General features: G+C 41.5%; 3 protein-coding genes across 5 annotated transcripts in view; all 3 read right to left on the bottom strand.

Moving 5' to 3' along the window:
* spire1a (spire-type actin nucleation factor 1a) overlaps positions 1–4,896 on the bottom strand; it is a 28,166-nt gene extending 23,270 nt beyond the window's left edge. For 2 of the 3 annotated variants that reach the window (XM_047605471.1, XM_047605470.1), the window contains exons 1-2: positions 4,324–4,896; positions 731–762 (exon numbers count right to left, since the gene is read on the bottom strand). In XM_047605471.1, the coding sequence (XP_047461427.1) occupies positions 731–762; positions 4,324–4,669 (378 nt within the window). In that variant the 5' untranslated portion in view covers positions 4,670–4,896. The remainder of the gene's footprint in view (positions 1–730; positions 763–4,323) is intronic. The other variant, XM_047605472.1, reaches the window with a different exon arrangement.
* Positions 4,897–6,463: 1,567 nt separating this feature from the next.
* On the bottom strand, positions 6,464–10,988 carry si:ch211-215i13.3 (brain and acute leukemia cytoplasmic protein). Its single transcript, XM_047605243.1, has 3 exons — positions 9,216–10,988; positions 8,906–9,030; positions 6,464–7,519 (listed from the first exon to the last, which is right to left on the bottom strand). The coding sequence occupies exons 1-3, from the start codon at positions 9,352–9,354 to the stop codon at positions 7,394–7,396; spliced, it is 390 nt and encodes a 129-aa protein (XP_047461199.1). The 5' UTR covers positions 9,355–10,988; the 3' UTR covers positions 6,464–7,393.
* A 113-nt stretch (positions 10,989–11,101) lies between these two features.
* atp6v1c1b (ATPase H+ transporting V1 subunit C1b) lies at positions 11,102–18,580 on the bottom strand. The gene is made up of 13 exons (XM_047605695.1): positions 18,412–18,580; positions 17,217–17,391; positions 17,038–17,105; positions 16,819–16,904; positions 16,602–16,696; positions 15,855–15,946; positions 15,470–15,568; positions 15,240–15,308; positions 14,014–14,106; positions 13,509–13,602; positions 12,371–12,468; positions 12,149–12,272; positions 11,102–11,961 (listed from the first exon to the last, which is right to left on the bottom strand). The coding sequence occupies exons 2-13, from the start codon at positions 17,346–17,348 to the stop codon at positions 11,863–11,865; spliced, it is 1,149 nt and encodes a 382-aa protein (XP_047461651.1). The 5' UTR covers positions 17,349–17,391; positions 18,412–18,580; the 3' UTR covers positions 11,102–11,862.
* Between the last annotated feature and the right edge of the window lie 1,060 nt (positions 18,581–19,640).

The raw sequence follows: 19,640 nt of genomic DNA on the forward strand, positions 1-19,640 counted from the left end.
CGCTAAAGGTGGAAGGTGTTTTCCCGAATGAGCTGCAACTCTCATAGTTTTGCAATATCCCGTAATTCTCTTAAATTCTGGTCAAGCGAGACTCCACTATGAGGAAATGGACTTCGAATAAACAGGTCACATGACTCCCTGTGCCATCTCCAGTGTCGCCGGTGACGGGGAATTGCAGAAAAAGTGTTTCCATTGCCTTTTTGCAATACATTTTTTTATCGATACATCTGAGAAACCGCCTCACGAGAGCATAGAAGTAAAAGTTTAGCAATATTTGAGAGGCTTTTCAAAGTGGAGATGTTTGCATTAACATTTTTTTTTTATTGTATTGTTTTATTGTATAGTTTTTTATATTTGGGTTCTGCGCATTTCCAGCGATGGAAACACAACAACAGTGTCCTTGCGATGACTTGCTAAGGAAAAAATGTTTTCCTCAAGGACAGAGTCAACAATATTGCAACACAATAACCAGAGCAGCATGGCTGTGGTGTAGCTGCCCACTCGTGGTGGTGGTGGTGGTGGTGGGCAAGCTGGGAAAACAGATTCTGAAACACTTGGTGGAGCAAAGTATTGAAATAACTCACCGCCCCCACATTAAAGTAAAAGTGTGGCGTTATATCCAGAGGGTAATAAAATGTGTGAATGGTGATGAATAGACGGCGAGCACAGGGCAGCACTCTCTGAAAAAGGAAAACATATTTTCTGGAGCTGAACGTGGCAAAGGACTCACCTCTAGTGACGTGGGGGCCGGCTGGTATTTATCTGCAATGACAGAGCAGAGAGGAGATTTACGAGTTACACTCACAGACAATGCAGATGCTTGTGATTGTGCAAGCATAACAGCCACACACCCTTTTAATGATTTGTGCGAACATGCTGTGCGTTAGGACACCTCTGAGTGAACCGGCGGGGAAGACGCCGCGCCGCATTACAGAGCAATCAATTATTAAAATGAATGACAGGATCGAGAATGGAGACTAAATGCTGCCAAACAGTGGGAGCTCAAAGCGCACGCATCACTCCAGAGAGCTGCTGCGGATGAATGTAAAAAACAGCTGAATAAAACATAATGTTTTACTGCCCGAGGCTAACCGAGGTGTCAACTTGCCACTGGGGGCTGGTTATAGTAACGCGATTGTTCATTCATACTCCCGATACAGACATCCGACCAAGGCCCTGCGCCGTTTCCATGGAAACCCCCTCTCAGAATGCAAGTGAAGGCAGCTTAACCTCGACCCCGACTGTGACCTTTCCTTAAATCGATGCATGAGGTTTACATTTGTGATATAAAATAACAATATAAACGGATGACCTAAAACTATACTTCCTCTTCTTTATATACTTTCACTTATTTGACATAAGATTAAGCCCTGACAGTGTTATCTCTTCTGGCAGTGACATATTTAGCGCACCTAAAATAGGAGTAACTCTGTGCACTTTTAGCTTGTTAGCCTGCGGTTTATTTCCTCTTTGAAGGCGGACACACACAAAACCTCAGCGGGGTAACTCTGGTGTGGGGTCCCTCCGTTTGGAAATCCTCGTTTCACTGCAAAGGTCTGCCAGGCCAGGTAAATCATTTGAGTGGGTTTTACGCGGTTAATCTGTCTAAATATGATAAATGCTGGCAAGACTGAGGGCACAGATTAAAGTGCAATCAGTGACAGAGCAGCAGACTTTAACACCGGACCAGAGTGTAAACTCTTGCTCAGAACAGAGATAACTTTGCCCAGATGTGCAACATCCAGTCTGAATGTCGGTCGGTGCCACTTTCCTGGAGAGCCTGAAGCCCCCGTGAGGAAAACACTGAGGTCGCGACGGCAGAGAAAACTCCGTGCAGGTCACTGAAAACTACGGGCAGCTAACAGATGGGAGGGAAAACATTCATCCGCAAACATTGGTCTGGGAAACACTAGGGCCTCTGTGTGTCCCAGCCGGGGCGAGGTGGCTTGGCAGGGACATTCGTCTCTCCCGGGGCAATAAATCTCACTGGACATGCTTGAAGCAGCATATACTGCCACCCTGGTGCTCAAATTAAAAAAAAAATAAAAATAACGAAATAAATCAATGTCTGCGCTGGTGACAGGGGTTCACCGAGAGGGATGGGCACGCTGCAATATATTTCCTCAGATTTAAATTGAAATGTTTTACCCTCCAATCTAATTACTAAATATAGACGTGAACGCTCCTTAAAATATCATCTGTACAGTAGGTATGAATCACTGAAAACCTTCAAGTAAACAAGTGTCTCATCACGATGCAGCATTCAGGCTCAGGCCTCCTCTTCTCAGCGTGGAATACATTATCTCCCATGTTGCATCCCAATTGATCCGACTGCAGCATCAGCGGCATCAAGTCGCCCCAAAATAGGACTTGACTCAGACTCCGTGCTGCTAATTATTTTTGTTTTGTTTGCAGTGCGTCATGAAAATAAACACTTCCTGCCGGCCTTGGTCACTGCGTGGCTCTGGACGACATCTTTTTTTTATTTATTTTTTCCCTGGGTGAGAGAGAGGGTGCAGAGCTCAGCGCTGGCGGTCCGTGTCCTGGCCAAATCCTGTCACCTTGCCACCGACTCGTGTTTACGCCATATGCGGGTTGCGTAAGGATTCATTTTCTGCCGGGGTAATAACCTACAACTAGCCGCCGAGCTGCTGGAAGCTTAATAGGTCTCACATCTCTCTCATCACCAGGCCTAATAAGAATCAGGACGGGGCCAGGCTGTCCCAAAATACCTCAGCCCCTAGCCAGACGAGGCAGCAAAGGACTCTCCCCGTAAACTCCAAACTCGCCTGTGCATCCAAATTGTCACGTTGGTTCTATTTTTAGTGGCGCAAAAAACGCTTTAGAAACAACAAGTGTGTTCATTCTGCAAGTGTCACATCTGTACATAGGAATAAACTGAGATGAAGCAGAGCTGAACTCAGGGGTTAAGGTGAAGAAATGCAGCTAATAAGTTCCCAGGAGGAAAAGAGACACAAGCTGGAGGCCCGAGGCCATGCCGACAGACACACCTCCTCCCTCCCCACACCCAACCTTTATCTCACATGTTGACAAAATGCAGTTAAAAGGCCACACGCCTTTCGGACATTACCTTTCCACACACCTGAGCGTGAATCAGCCTCGCTGGAAGCTATTTTGAATAAAGAGCGTGACTTTTTAAATACGTTTAAAGCGTGCAGCTGTCATTTTCATTACACGGAGCTTTGCTGGATTTTAATGCTGATGTCTAATCTGCAGCTTCATTGCATCCCAGTTATGCAGAGGCATTTGAGAGCCAGGGGAATGGTAGTTTTTTTTTCCAATCAGCTGGCTGTTTTCTTCTTGCGTCCCAGTCGTAAATCAGTGCTTTGCTATTCTGAAAGAAAGTCCCAGTCAGGAGGTTTGGACCTTTTAGGTATTAGCCGTTAACTGGTTCTTTCTGTCCATGCAACTAAAACAGGTACACTCAGGTAAATTATGGAGGTGGCATCAAAACAAAATGATTTCTAACTACTATACAGCTAAGACGTCCTATTGCATATGTTCACCACACTTAAGAGGTGAAACTTTGCATTCCTGCTTCCCTAAATGACTCCAAGGATAAAATACCTGTCAATGCATGAATCAGTACATCTATTAATAACTTGAGCTCTAGTCAAGGCAGCCGAAATTAAAATGCTTTATTGCACGGGGCCTTGTGTGCAAACTTGCATCCTATAATCTTCACCCAAACACATTTTAACATGTGCAGGATGTGAACGCAGCCAACATCGAGCTTAATTACTGCCTCCTGCCTCCTCCCCAATCAGCGCCTTTTACTGAATGTCACAACCCGGAGAATAATGCATAAACTGTTAGCACCTACATGACTCATTCGCCTTTGGCTTCTCGCCAGGCGTTCGCTGAATCGCTCTGCCTTAACCTGGACCCAAGGTGCCCCGCGATTTGAACGTATCACATGGTTTTATTGTTTACTGAAGCTAACTGACCGCTGCGGGGACGCCGCAGCCATAGCGCGCACCCATTTCAATTAAGCCGCATGTGCGCATGTGAATGACAAACAGATTCTAAGCTGAATACCAAATGGCACAGCTTTCTCGGTCTTGTCAGGGATTCCCAGCAGCTATGCGGTGATCTATGATGTATTATTAACGAGCGCATCGGGGCGCCTGTAAACAAATTCACCACATGGCTGGAAGCAAGCGGCCACAACAACATGGCCTCTTTGTAAGGATGCTCCATTGGCCTGTGAGTGATGTGGAGGGAGAAAAAAAACGCTTCATTCTTGGCACCCTTTATCTGCGTAGTCGCAGACACCTCCGTGGCCTCGGCTCGTTTAGTTACCTGTGCTCTGATCGATGCGCAGTTTCACGGTCCCGTCTCTCGCGATTCTCACATCCGCCGGTCCCTCAATCTTCCTCGGATACTCCGTTGCCGAGGCACCGGTGGACTTGGAGCTTTTCCTCCGGTGTTTCTGCGCAAAAGTCCGGCAACACTGATAGCACACTGCCCACGCCTGCTCCTCGTTAATCGGCTGGCTGTAGAGAGTCAGAATTTCCTCCAAGGAGACCTCCTCGGCTCCGTCGCAGCAGTCCATGTTCACGTCTCCGGAGGTTAAATCGCCGGAGAAATCCCGGAGAATGGTCGGAGAAGTCAGCATCCCGTCGTCGGTCCCAGGTCGCTTGGCCATCTTCACACCATTATCACCGCGCAAACACGAGGGAAAACAGCTGAGAGGTGTGTGTCGGGTGATGTGTCGGAGTGGCAGAGCTACATACTGAGCCTCCGTGGATCTGTCATCTGGACCTGGACGACGGACGGAGGAGCGACACGGGCAGCCACCTGGCGACTGGCTCCGCTGGGTCCTAGAGAACTCCAGGTCACCCGCCGTCAACTTCACAGGGAGGCGGAAACTCTTTTTTTTTTAAATCACGCAACATCCGGTGTACAATTTGAATATTAAAACAATTAAATAATAATAATAATTGAATAAAAAAAAAATAAACATTTTTAAATCACCCGATTCAATCCACAGCGTATAATTCAAATATTAAAACAATTAAAAAATAATAATAATTGAATTTTTAAAAAAAATCTTTTTTACATCACCCGATTCAATCCACAGCGTATAATTCAAATATTAAAAAAGAGAAAAAAATGAAAAAAAAATTAAATCATGCAACATCAGGTGTATTCAAATTCTAAAAAAATATTTTAAAAAAATCCAAAATCAATTACAACTAATAATAAACAAATAAAAGATGTAAACATATATATATATGATAAAATTGTGGATGTGCAATTATGTGTGGGTTGAATATTAATAGTATGTACACCGATTAGGCATAACATTATGACCACTGATTGGTGAATTAAGTAATGTTGTACCATCTTGTTACAGTACTATGCTCTGCTGGGAAACTTTTGGGCCTGGTTTAAGACCATGTAAAACAGCATTCAGATCAACCCTCCCATCAATCCATAGGACCCAAAGGTCCCCACTAACAACGTCCTGTCTCCAGGCACGATAGGACACCCTCAGTAGGCACATGCCCATTCTCTGATGTGTCACAACTGTTCTGGAGGCACTACACCATATTAGGTCATAACATTACAGCTGATCAGTGTATATTGTCATGGTTACATAATTTTGAGATACTTGTAATTATTTTACAGGTACTAAATACTACAGGACTTCTTGCTTCATCTTATCTCTTCTTAACTTATCACATCTTATCTTATCTCGTCTTACCTAATGTTGTTTTATAAGTATCGTATAATCTCATCTTCATCTTGTCTGGCCTCATCTAATTTTGTCCGCTTGACTTGTCATGTCCGAGAAATAATTTGCCCATCAAAACATAGCAGGGCCGACTACTGCAGTGAAATGCTGCTTACATGATAATATGTGAAGAAACGTATAATTAATTATTTTAAGATTGCCTATTACAAACGACAGTAGCCTATGACACTATGGAAGAAAAGGGGACTATTGTGCATTATAAATAATAGTCTGGTTTTACTCTAGGAACTTATATTGCTAAAGCTCTAAACCTTTACTTACATACATTTTAAATTGACCGAATGCAGTATTGCAACCTTTTAATTAGGTGTATATACTTCTTCCATTCACTTTGGAAAACAGAAAGACACAAAATACCTCAGCCCACTCTACTGAGTATGTTTGTCATCAATTATTTATCTTCATCCTATTATATCGTTAGACATCACTTCAAGATTAATGGCTGTGGTTGCATGTCATATGTATCCATCTTAGGGGATGATTAAAAAGGCTTGAGAACAGAGTCACTATCAAGCAAACTTGAACAAAACAACTTTTATGTGATTAATGTCACTAGTCTCCCTTCTGTGCTTTATTTAGTAGAAAAATCAGTTTGTCAACACTGCCACCTGCTGGTCATATTCTGAAGTCCTAATCGTCCCGAACGTCCTCTTGGGTGCAATTAATCGTTTATTTCATGTGTGCTTGATAGGCAAAATGTTTTATTTGAGAGATGGCTTGCTTCTGTTAGAGACTTCTGTTACCAACGCTGAATCAATATAATTCTGATTTATACATGCAAGTCATGTAAGCCACAAAAAAATTGACATGTTACAATACAATGTGACAAATAATGTGTACCATTACACGACATAACAGAGAATAACTAATATTAATAATAATAATACAGAATAAAGCCAAAATATACCGGTCAAAATATAACACAAGAGCAGTTCAAATCCAGGTAAATTGTAGGCACATGCAGGTGTGTTTGTTTCTTTAACTTGCAAAGGCTAGAAAAGGCATTTTTCTCAGCCTTCAAGCTTCAAAATCTCAACTTCTAAACAGCACTTTAGGTTCTTATAGATGAAAATCACTTACAGCATCGACTGAGTTTAAACGGCATCGTCACTGGTTCCCATACCATTCACAACAAAAGGAGTATACTTGCACAAAGAACTGAAGCAAATTCTTTAGGAAGGCCCCACACACAACACATTGGATGTGCAGATTGTGATTATCATGTCCATATGGGACAATCTGTTTTTTTTTGTTTTTTCTAAAGATTTTGGCTCAACACAGTGAAACATTCCCTGACTGGCACCATAAGCATGGGAGAGAAAGCACGGTGGAGAGTGCAAACATCGTTTGTCACCCACTACTCTTCTTCACACATGCATTTGCAATGGCACGACAAAAATGCAGCATCCAGAGGTCTTTGGGTGGAGACGTATGCAGGTGCTTATATTGTAAATCACTGCGACCGACACGCCGGGATCTTGCAGAGTCTCTAGCAAACACCATCCACACACTTCGGGAAATCACCATCTGCCCCGTCTTCAGGTGAGCTTCACGCAGCTCCTGCCATCCCCCTCTTTTTCTTCTTCTTCTTCACAGAGTCTCGGCTTTTCTTCATCTTTCGTCACACGCGCTCCCAGGTTCAGGGTCTCCACTGCTGTTGATACTGACGGGCTGCCCGTCCTTCGACAAAGCACTGGCCTCTTTGGACGCCCTCCGTTTGGAGTCACGGGTGGTTTGCTGTGGGAAAAAAAAAAAGAGTCACTGAAGCTCTGTAATGAGTAATAAAATAAAGCCAATGGTTGTAAGATGTTGAAATATTATACAATGAATCTCAAGGAAAGTCATGCATTTTTAAACTGTTAATTAAGTTTTCAGACTTCAATAAATGGGTTTAGCCCCCGATAATAAATCCCAAATTCAGTCTGACACTTGCGCATTTCAAGTATCTGCATCTTTCTAGCTGCTTTTCATTAGTACGGTCAGAAATGTAGATTTTAGAAGTAGACAACAGTGGCTGCAGTCAGTTTTGTAGACAGTTAGCTCTGCAGTTAAAAGATTGGAATAAATCGCTGCGGTCCTGATTCTGGATAAAGTGAAACCATTTATCATCCTCTGTGTTCGTTCTTATTGCTACAGCCAGACAATACTGAATATATACATTCACAAAACCTCTACAAGGCTTAAACTAATGCTGAATTTACACCTTTGTATCTTCTGTTTACGTATTTGTATAAATGCAAACGTGACGTCAAGACTCAGAATAAAAGTGTACGAGTATAAATATTAACAATCACATGCTAACAACACAAAGACCAAGATTAAGGGTGTGTAACTGCAATGTTTAAAGTACAAGCAGCACTATAAAATTAATACAGAGAGAAGTTATATTATGTTATATTCATTTTCGATGCCCCTCAAGTGATAAAATAGATGCTTTCCCTATAGGTTTTGAACAGATCAACGCAGGAAAGAATTCTTCCATTTTTTCCTCTTAACATTGATTCATGCAAATTTTGTTCAGGCTCCTTGTAGGTTTCTTGGTTTCTGCGAAATCTGATCAAACAAAGGTTAAAGATTGTGCAAATACGCCCACTTGCCGGTTCAATGGGTGCACCAGCGAGAGCGAATACATCCTAATCCATCAGTCCTGCACTAAAGTTTAGCATCACGAGGGTTATAGTATTCAGCATTTATTTGAAAGAGACACAGAGATCAGCTGATTAAGCTGTGGTTAATGGTAATATTGAACTGCACTGTGTTATACTGACACACGTTTCTATCGTTTCTATTCGGTCCAGTTTAAGAGCACCACAAACTACATCCTCCGAAACCACCACAGCTTTGAATCACCACCTTCCTGACGCTGTTTCAACATGCACTGAGCATCATAACCGCTATGAAGAGGGATCATATGTTAGAAGCTGCTGACAGCTGGAGTCAAACGCCTCATTAATTCTGCAGAGCATCCGGGATAAGACAGTAGCACTGCAAATGAGAAGCAATGCAAGATGACAGGTACAGTATGTCCTGCAGCTGGGTCTCAAAATCCTGGATGTCACAGTGCGTGAGAGACAGACAGACACAGACAGACAGACAGAGAGACAAGCTAGCAGAGACACCTACATCAGTGAGGGAGCGTCTGGGTCTCCTCTGGTGGCTGGAGCCGGTGCTGGTGAGGCCCTGCTTCCCACACTGGGTGCCCGTGTTCACCATCCTCTTCTCCCTCAAATTGGCCTCCAGAGCTTTGCCTTAAAGGGAACAGCCAACAGCAGACGCAGTAAGTGGAAATATGAATGCTTCTTTTAGCTTTTTATTGCACCTTCCTCTCGCAGTTCAGACCAAAAACAGAATGGATTGTGCACGAGGAGTCATGTGGCCTGTGATAAACGCACTGACAAAAATGAAATAAAAAAACGATGGTGGAGCTTCTTACTGTTTGCCACGGGTAAAGGAGTCTCTACGTCCGTGTTGGTCAGCCACGTCGATTCAGTTTCTCTGGTCCAGCTTTCATGATACCTCGGCTCGATGATCGCGTCCGCCCGACTCCCTCCACAACCCATCGAGAAAACCATCCACGGCAGGTGTAGCTGAGGCTGACGCGGACTTAAAAATATATATATAAATCTATATATAAACGTGAAAACTCAATGGTCGGTTAGTCTCACAACATCTCTCTACATCTCTACTGCAGCTCCGTCCGTGTTTCGGTCTCCATCGTCCGTCGCAGATGCTGCTGCTGCTGCTGCTGCTGTTTCCTGATAAGTCCTCTCCACAGACAACAGCTGACCAGCATGAACACACGGGAGCTGATCTGCGTCATCCTGAGAGAGGAGAAGAGAGCTGAACGCTGATAGGCCGAGAGAAGGGGCCATCATCATCATTATCATCATCCTCATCATCATCATCATCATCATCATCATGAAATTATGCACGAATGCAAATCAAAATAATTGGCCGAAGTGAAAGATGCAGGAAGAAAATGCGTTTAATTTTACTTTGATTTATCTTCTGTCTTAAATGCATCCAAGTCTCGGAATTTCTTGCCCAGTATGTTTTTACATTAACAAAGCCTTTATATTCCAACTGCAAAAAAAAAAAAAAAGTGTATATATAAATAATGACAATCTAAAATCTGTCATACATAATATTTTTTAGTTTTGTTCCCTAGCATGCAGCCTATGCCTCATGTTTTGGACAGACAACAAACCAGATATTCATTGTTGCACCGTCCAGTTTGTCTCCTTTCAAAATGATCCGGACTTGAATGGACATAAATAAGGTTGCTTTCTAGTAAAACCCATGCCCCATACAGATATCTAAACACACAGCTCCATTACACAACATGAAAATCTGTTTCTTTGCACCAGGCAATGTGTACGTCCCAGTAAATGATTTTATCTCTGGATGATAAAAAGGCTCATTAATTCTTAGTAATATGCATCTATCTTAATTCACAGAAATAATGTACGATGGCAGATCTTTTGACAGTCTCCCGTCTCCTTCACAGCTGCTAACATGTAAACGTTTGATGTCACATTTTGGGATCTCCTGTCCTTTCCCTACTGTGACATGTGAATTATTGACGGCTGCATTCCACCGTCTGGTTCCTTCCCGACTCTTTTAGACATTAAATGAAGAAAACCATCATTAATAGACCAGTATCTGTGGATGACCTGTGTTTTCTTATTAATAAATAATAATACTTGTAAAGTATGAGTAACGTTTATCGAAAAGCCAAACATTGAATTGAAAATGATAAAACAGAAAGAAAAAGCAACAATGACCAACTAAGATTAATCAGCCTTTGTGCATTTGTGTGGAAATAGATATGGATTCACATTTAGATGAATTATGAGCAGTTATAACGGCTTCCACCCCTAAGACCCTCAGCATTATCTTTATTATTTTCCATCCATTTTTCTTTTTTAATACTTGATTTGGGTCTTTTTGTAAATATTTTGTCGGATTTTGTTGAATTTTGACACTTTGCATCTGTGTTTGTGATCATTTTCAATGATTTCATGACTGTCTCTGTAAGCGCTTTGAGTCTCATGTTCATCCTTTTGTTGTCTTTTTGGATCTTTGGGGATGTATTGTGCAATTTTTAGTCAGTAAATGCTTTTGCAGTCGTTTCGTGTGTCGTATAGTGACATTTCTATTCATCTCCAGTTTAACATCTGTCACCAACTTTGCAGCTTTATTTTCTCCACTAGTTTAAGAATAGATTTCTTTTTATAATCATAAAAATGCATGTAGTTGATGTTGGTTTGTGTCAGCCTGACACTGCACAGGAGTAAAAAGTACAAAAAATACAAGTATCTTGGACATAGAGTGTTTATTTTCACATTTACTTTTAAATATGTGGTTCAATTTTCTGTTATACTGACAATACAGTGATTGCACATATACATATGATTTGTTTTTCTCAAACTGCTTAATATACAGAGATCACAGGAGCACACAGCCAGCAAACATATTGCTTCTCTGAACCGTAAAATGACCAGTTTCAGTGTTTCACGGGCTCATAGCTGGAGAAGGGGAAACAATGGTCAACATCTACTTGTAAACAGGCATTCCTTACATGGAGCTAAAAACACGTCACCGTCAAAAAACTGAACAAACAAAAAGTTATTCACTGATTTCTAGAGCCTTAAAATAAATACTATATTTAACATACATTTATTTTTCTCCTGACTTCCCCCACATGTGTACCTTTTTGAGTTACTTTAAATAAAGTAGAGGGGGGAAAGAGACAATAAAAACACCGTTCCGATGGGTGAAGCTGGGAAGTGTGGTACAGACAGGAAAACAGGAAACAGGAAATAAGAAAGCCCGTATTCACATGTGTTAGAAGTCAAGTTCTGATTAGAGACCTGAAATAATCTATCCTACTGATGGTGGCCAATCAGCACTTACACTCCCAACAACTTATTAGGTGCAGGCCAAGGAATGTACGAGAATCAAGGAGAACAAGGAGAAAAGGGGTGAAACAGAAGGTTGGGGAGGAAATAAATTAAAGCTGGTGGATGTGAACGTGCCACATCAGAACACTTCCGCACACGATGATAATGGCAATGTTTTTAGACTTTGAAATCCAACAGGTTGCAGTCAATCTTGTAGTAAACGTAGGGGTAGTACTCCTGCTGACTCAAGTTCAGGCCTGGGATGTCCATGGAGGCCTGAAGACCGACAACAGAGTCATATACGAAGTTTAACGACACAACCTGACGTGTTCATGAGGAATATACTTTGGGAAATATGTTTAATGCTTGAATGAAGCTAAAGTCAACAGCATGTCACTGAACTTTAGCTCAACATAGACAGGAGAGAGTCGAGTACTAAGCAGAGAGTGCTAACGAGACTCACGTCAATGATGGCAGCACTGCTGTCCAGGTGTTTGTACAAGTCATACAACACCTCCCTCAGCTTCTTCATGTTCTTCTTGTTGGGCTGAAGCAGCATCGCCTGGAAGTTGACCGGCAGCCCGTATCTACGAAGCACGAGATGAACATAAAAGGAGGTCATTAGAAAAAAAAAAAAGAAAGTAATATCAAAGTTAATAAGATTGGTTGATGGAAGACGTCTCACCTCAATACTGACTCCACAAACACGCGCAGAGCTTTTATGTGAATCCAGGCGATGAAGGCCTCACTGAAATTCACCTTCAGCCATCGCACCAAAGGCCCCTGGATTGAGAGCAGCAAGCTTTCATCAATATTAAGTACTACTACACTTAAAGACACAGTGTAGCTACTACGTCTCCCCCTTCTGGTAGTGAGAGCAATTACAGAAGTTTGTGCATCTCACAGTTTTCTACATTTGTGGATTAAAATAATTCAGAAAATCAGTTGATTTTCACACAAGTCCTTAATATACAGAAAAAGAACCCAACTTACAATTGAAACTACATGTAATATTTATGTGTTTGTTCATACGGGAAAATTTGCCTATGTTACACATCTATAAGGTGGACTTTAAGTTATTTTCTTAAGATCGCTCCAAAAGCAAGATGCATTCAAGTCTGAGATGTCAAAGGAGCCCAGGGAAAGTTTCAGGACTTTACTTTGAGTACATTTTTTTTGCAGAAATGTAGAAAATTATGAAAGTGCAAAAACTTTTAAGTGGTACTTCATCTACAGTATCTGCATCTTTCGTTTGTGCGTTTGTTCTAACCAATGGGCAGTGAATTCACAGAACCCAGGTTACATTAATAACTTGTCACTAAATAGCATTTTTCCACCATTTTCTTATTTGCTGTAACCCATTCCTTCTCCATCTCTGTGGTTGCTATGATCTTCAGCTCTGGCACAGAAATCCTAACTGATCGTCATAAAATGCATCTTTACCAGTACCAGATTTACAACTTAATACAGGCGGACTGACTCTGCACTGAACAGCTTTATCAGCACTGTGTGAACTTGTTTGGGTTTGAATGTAATGGATATTGATTTACATGTACCACACTACTTTATATAAAAGGAATCAATCCTGATCCAAAATAGGTTTAAAACTGCACCGTAGTGTCTAAATATTGTCAAATCTTACTTTATTCATGAGTAAGCAGATTTACTGTAAGGACTGTTGGACATTATTTAACTATGATATGAAAATATAAATCATATCCGCAACCATAACATGGTCAAAGCTCCTTCTGTACACTGTGAGCCCCATTAATATTTCCCTACAATGTCAGTGGGACTGATAGTGTGGAAAGTATCGGCCGTACAAACTGTTTCTTCTTGTCGGTGGACAGGCGTGTCATCTCTTCTTTGTCGGCCTTCATCTCCTCCTCATTGTACTGGAAATCACGCACCGTAAACCTGAGTCGAGACACACAGCAGAGAGCTGGTCATCAATCGTCAGCAAAAAAAAAAAAAAAACAGATGACCGAGAGCGCGTTCAAGCACCCACTACACACACCTCCGGAAAATACTTAAAATATAACACACACGGCCAGACCGTTCTGTCATGCTAATTGAAGGGGGACGATCAAGAGCCGGCAAAATTACATCTATTGTAGAAGTTTAGTCATGAGCTATTATTACTGCTATTTACCCATCTGTGGTGGGTTGGTTCCCAACACAAAAAAGAAATCTGCAATTCAAAATGAATATATGGAAAATGGCTAAAAATGAAAGATGTAAGAAAAAAAAAAACATTTTTCAGAAACTCTGACTCCAACAGAATGAATGGAGCAAACAGAGAACAGCTGATGTCATTATGTCGTTTACTTGTTTTCTCTGGCCTTGTGTTTGAAGTCATCTACAGCCTTCCTGAAGAGGGTGACACTGAACAGACCGCTGTCGTTGTCTTCAAACAGCAACCTGGAGAAGAGGAGAAATAAGAATAATATTTTCATCTTCATCTCTTTTTGAGAGCAGGGATTTCCTCTGTTTAACATTTTGTAAACAAACACAATGACCGAATGTTGACAGTGCAGTCGAGCTGTGACTGCTACAGAATCTGGTTTAGTCGCCATTTTGAGTTTCACTGTGGTCACTGTCGCCGCTAACACCACCTTTCAGTCACACAAGAATGCACCAACGCAACATTCACTCCCATGTCCTTGTGCAACAGATGGTTCGAGAGGCCTTGGACAACATTTCTAACATCTTTTAATGTTTTAAAAACTCACCTTTACACACACAGCACATATTTGTTATGTTGACCTCTGTGCTTAAAACACGTCCACCGATATGCAGCGTTTTTATTATTGTGTCACACGGACACTAAGATTTCCCTCAATGAAAATGCCACCTTTTATACTGAGAGTGGTCGTGCATCTCTTTGACTGTCCGATCAACAGAATTCGAGCACCTAAAAACCATGTTTCTCTACAGGTGGAATAAAAACACTTCTTTTTGGAGCGGATTTGCCCCACATGGGGTTAACTACTGGTAGTGTGACACATTTCCAGGTGAGAAAACAGAACGAGTTTTCTTTTAAAAAAAAAGTTGAAAACAGCAGGAATTGATGACTGACGTGGATGAGTGGGGGGGGCACTGTTAGGAAGGTGAAGCCGTCTTATTAAACTTAAACTCGCAGAACGAACAGTGTCGTCAATAAACATCTGCTTCTTGGGTTATCAATGTATGTATGTACATTGATAACCCAAATTTCTGTTGCAGGTGACGGCATATTTCCCAATCTGAGGTACAGACCCCAGTTCCTGCTCCACTTCTCTCCGCTCTGGAAATACAGGTTGCTAGGTGACCACACCATGCTGAGCGGTGTCCGTCCAGCGACACATCTCAAATCACCTGGCCACATCGGCAAAAGGTCAATTGCTTTCCGCAGGTCAACCACAAAATGTGTTCTATTCTAATGTGAGTCAATTGCTTTTCGTAGGTCAACCGTGAAATGTTTCCGGTTTTAATCAGAGTCAGGCACAGGGGGTGAAGTGATCGTCTTCCTACGGGGGATCATTTCTGAATGTTTCTGTTGGGTGGAGACTTACTTAGTGGAGCGGGGCACAACCATCTCTGACAGCGTTTCGTACGTCTTCTGCCAGTCAGCGTAGTTTGTCCTTGTGAAGACGGAGAGCAAAAAATAATCAGATTAATTTACATTCAAGCTTAAAAAAGTCAGACTTAAACCTAAAAATCATGTTCTCATTAAAAGAAATCATCACACTTGTTCATGTCTGCCACATGTTGGACACATAGATAATGATGCAGGTGTACTCACTTTGGGACAACCACCAGCATGGTAATCAGGTACTCTGAGTCCAGTACAAAGTCCTCTTTCTTCACTATGTCAGCCAGACTTCTGGTCAGCAAGCTCCCTCTAAAGGGAAGATATATTTTTACAGCTCAGATTGTCAGGCAGCAGGAGGACACGGGCAAAAGACGTTGAATTAAGTTTAAAAAAATCATTTTAGAAAGTAAGAACGAGTCCCAACAGCAAAACAGACCATACATGTAGACCTAAGAGGAGCTGTTACAGTGTTAATCTTTGAAATAATCACTCACTCTCATTATAACTGCAATGCAAGTGTCAGACAGGCTTTCATGTTAAAGGCTACGTGTGACTGAAGAGGAGAATGAAACATGTCTTTCATTAAGTCACTCACGCGTTCTTCCTCTCCAGATTCTGCAGGTTTCCCTTCAGGTTGTTGTAGGCCGAAGCTCTGGCCTTCAGGTCGTTGTCTATCTGGCTCGCTTGCTAGAAACCAGGCAGGAAAAGGATAATAATAATAATAATAATAATAAATATGACTTTAATGAAGGCCACTTCTTGCACCAGGGATATAACGGACGTGGCACCACAAGCTAATGGTTGAACCAGACAGAAACTTTTCCGCTTACTCAGTTACAAGTGGCCGAACAAGTCTGTGAGAGATCTCTCTGATTTCTGATTGGCTGAAACGCTTAGCGAAACCGAGGCAAAGACGGTAAAAAGAACGACAAATTTCAAAATGCACATAGGAGGCTGTTCTCACTTTTCATTTACATGAAATATTTTCCACATGAACAGGATCGTGCAGATAAATAAACTCTGCTCTGTACGATGGTTTGTAGCTCTTCACAGCCTCCTAGCCTCCCAGCTCTTCCCATTTTTCTTTTTGACCAATGAATACAGACTACTGCCCCCTACGGGTATGAATTATATCATTTTATGCATGTGTACAATGCATGTGCTGGTTGGCTGTTGCCTGCAGCCTCTGCGTTGTGTTCAAAGCGCAACTTTATTATGTTATTTCACACCTTTGTTATTCTCTGTTGAGGGTGAGTTGTGTCAGGCCTTAAGATGTAATACTTTTAAATTAATAAAAACACTAAATTAGCCAATAATGTAACATAAAGGAGATGATTTTTACCTTGGAGACGATCTCAGAGATGTTTTTCAGTGACTGTTTGATTGGATATTTAGCCATATCCCACTGAAATCTGGAGATGTAGGTGACCAGGTCAACTGCAGACAAAACCCATCAGAGTTAATCACTTCTACAGGCTTTGAATGTTATATTGTTTCTCTTTTGTTTAGAGTCGGGACATCAATCTATCAATCAGGCTGATGATGTTAGCTGTGATTACCTCCATTGGCCAGTAAGTTCTCCTGGACTTTATCTCGGCTGTCTTCAAGAACATCCGCCATGTACTGAGCGACCTTCTTCACCACGCTGAACCCCGACACAGGACGGGAAGTTACAGAAGGGGAGAAACACAACACAAATTAAGGGGATTAAGTATAATAAATATTATAAAACAGAGTCTCCTACTCACCTTTAGATTTCACAAATCCCTAAAACTTACCTTTCCACAAAAGTGTCCAGTTTCGCCAGCTCATCCGACAGACCCACTAAGACGTCTAGCGTCCCCACCTGTTCGAGGCAGAACGGAAAACATCACCTGAATGCTACATAATGTCGCCCACGGGTGCATTTGTTTAAACACATTTGTGTGTGTAGCTGCAGAGGATCGTTGTGTTTCACCTTGAGATCCGGGATGTTGAACTTGTTGTTATTGGAGAGGTTGTTGGTGCGTGAGGTGGCCGCCATCAGCTTGTCCCAGGTCTGCTGGCAAGTCTTCTCCCCCGGAGCAGAGATCAACCAGAATTCTGTCATGGCTGCTGGCAGGAGGTTTGTCGACTGTGATGTGAAGAAATCACTGAGGAGAAAGTAAGAGGAGGAGTATTAATAAGAAATACACTTAACAAGAAAGTTCATTACAGCGCAACAGTGACCATTAATACATCCTAATATAACAATCCAGCACTAAAGGTTACTGTCTTCAGCTTTAGTTTAAAATTATGTGTTTTCATTGTTGTGCAAAGGAAATACATCACTCAGAGTGTACACAAAACATCCATCCATCCATGTCTTTCCCGACATTTATAGTTTACGTTGAAGCGCTAAACTTTACTTAAGTATTTCTAATTTTACATTGATTTGAGCTTTAACGCCACTAAATTCCCTAATGAACTTTATCTCTACTTAATTTATCTGACAAATCTAGTCGCATGTTAATTAATAATATTACATACTCAAAGAACAGTTGTGGCAAAACTGACACAATTAAAATACCATTTATGAATGAACGCATCAATTGAATACTCATCAAATGAAATCATTAATAACAGCTAAAGAAAATGAATTAATAACTCATGACTTTTAGTTGTAACCGAGTGTTTTCATATTGTATTTTTACTACTTTTGATTAAACAAAAGCCCCTGAGTTCAGACAAGTACAGTTATACCTAAATGAGTCCTTTTCTAAAACTCTTTCTTCCTCTTTCCACTTCTGATTCATTTAACTTCCTCTCTCTGGTTTATACTGTGCTCTATGGAGTAAAAAGAAGCGGATGATTGCATCACAGCTGAGACAGACAGGTCTCCATGTCTGCTGATTGAATGTCATATGATCAGCTCCTTGCTTGTGGAAGTGTGCTAAACGCTGATCCTCCTCTTCATTAAAAAACCCGAACGTCACATGACCGATTGTACGCACTGATTCATGGTACATTCTCGGAAAAAATAAAATAAAAAAAAGCAGTGACATTCAGCAGGAGAACACACCTGGTCAAACCTATGGTCAGGTTCAGTGTTAGCTTGCTGCTGAGTGCAGCTTGTTTATCGTTGTAGCTTCACGCTGTCACGACGTCGCCACTCGGCGCTTTTCGGTACTTACCGGTGTGTTTAACGGCGTCGGCGTTGGCTCCACACGGTGTAATTCAGATAAACAGCAGCAGCTTCCCATACATAGCGCGGATAATGGCAGGTTTTCGATTCAGAGGTCCTTCAACATAGCATCTCACTCACAGTCAGCTGATCAGAGGAGGAAATATCTGCGCGTGCGCAAAAGCTGCTGCGCAGTGCTGCCGTCACGTGATCCGAGAGCCCCCGCGAGGTTCAGTCTGTTTAAATCAATGATTTAATTAAAAATCATTATAAGAAGAATTGAATAGTGCTAGCAAGACAAGCCTCTTTAGTTTTAATGTGCTTTTAGATATAGTTAATATATGAATTTATACCTGAATTATGTTTTATAAATGTATATATTTCGATGAACCATGTGCATGTAAATCGCTTGAAATAAAAAATAAAAATCTATTTTTTTCTCAGTGCCAGACGCTGAGGTAAAAAAAAAAAAGAAAAAAAAAGGAGAAGCTGATGGTGTGTTTTGCTTACAGATAGGGTGTTATCCAAGAAAGAGTCCTAAAAAAGAAGAAATATGTCTGAAAGACAAAAATAGATGTTGGAAATGTGGTATAAACAATAAAGAAGCAGAGTATACTTTTAAGAATTGTAATGGTCTGCACCATAGGCTTACGACAATTTACTTGTTACCCATATAGAAAAGGTTCAGTATGGTCCAAAGGGAGCACCAGTTGCTGTGATTACAAGATTGGGATGGGCACTACAAACCTACTTCTTACTAGCACTTTTGTATTTCACATGGCAAACCCTACACTGAGCTAAAGCAACGTGCTAAACAGCTGTGACAGATTGATACGCTTCCTTTTGATCTCAGAAGTTCTTCACCAGATTGAAACAAGTCAAGGAAGACAGGAAACTTGCATGCATAGACCAATCTAGTAGAAATAGATGGAATCAAACACTAATCAACACCTCTGCCGAGAAAGAAAGAAAGATGCACTGAATCTGAGAGTCCCTGTAGAGTTGGTAATGCACCAGCTCCGTGGGTCAAAAGGATGAAATAAATAAACTAAAGCAGGTCAAGTCCTAAATAAGCGGCTCCTTCCAGGTCCTATTCTTGGTCCCTACAGTATTCTACTGTTTCTCCAGCAGATGGTGGTGATCAGTGGCGGTATCAAGCATATGTTAAACCAAGTAAGGCTGCAACCAGGTGATAAACCGCTCCTGAGATTCTTGTGTCGTGTCATGCGGTGAAAAGGG

Source organism: Mugil cephalus, chromosome 14 (genome assembly GCF_022458985.1).
Source record: "Mugil cephalus isolate CIBA_MC_2020 chromosome 14, CIBA_Mcephalus_1.1, whole genome shotgun sequence".
In the NCBI taxonomy this organism is placed as follows: Eukaryota; Metazoa; Chordata; class Actinopteri; order Mugiliformes; family Mugilidae; genus Mugil; species Mugil cephalus.

What these genes read in the sequence shown, in the direction of transcription:
- si:ch211-215i13.3 (XM_047605243.1), bottom strand. Translation starts at nt 9,354, where the DNA reads ATGGTTTTCTCGATGGGTTGTGGAGGGAGTCGGGCGGACGCGATCATC. An exon ending in TCCTTTACCCGTGGCAAACA is followed by an intron (nt 9,031 to 9,215) that starts GTAAGAAGCTCC and finishes GTTCCCTTTAAG; the next exon opens with GCAAAGCTCTGGAGGCCAAT. An exon ending in CCAGACGCTCCCTCACTGAT is followed by an intron (nt 7,520 to 8,905) that starts GTAGGTGTCTCT and finishes TTTTTCCCACAG; the next exon opens with CAAACCACCCGTGACTCCAA.
- atp6v1c1b (XM_047605695.1), bottom strand. Translation starts at nt 17,348, where the DNA reads ATGACAGAATTCTGGTTGATCTCTGCTCCGGGGGAGAAGACTTGCCAG. An exon ending in AATCTGGAGAGGAAGAACGC is followed by an intron (nt 15,569 to 15,854) that starts GTGAGTGACTTA and finishes TCTTCCCTTTAG; the next exon opens with AGGGAGCTTGCTGACCAGAA. An exon ending in ATGCTGGTGGTTGTCCCAAA is followed by an intron (nt 15,309 to 15,469) that starts GTGAGTACACCT and finishes CGTCTTCACAAG; the next exon opens with GACAAACTACGCTGACTGGC.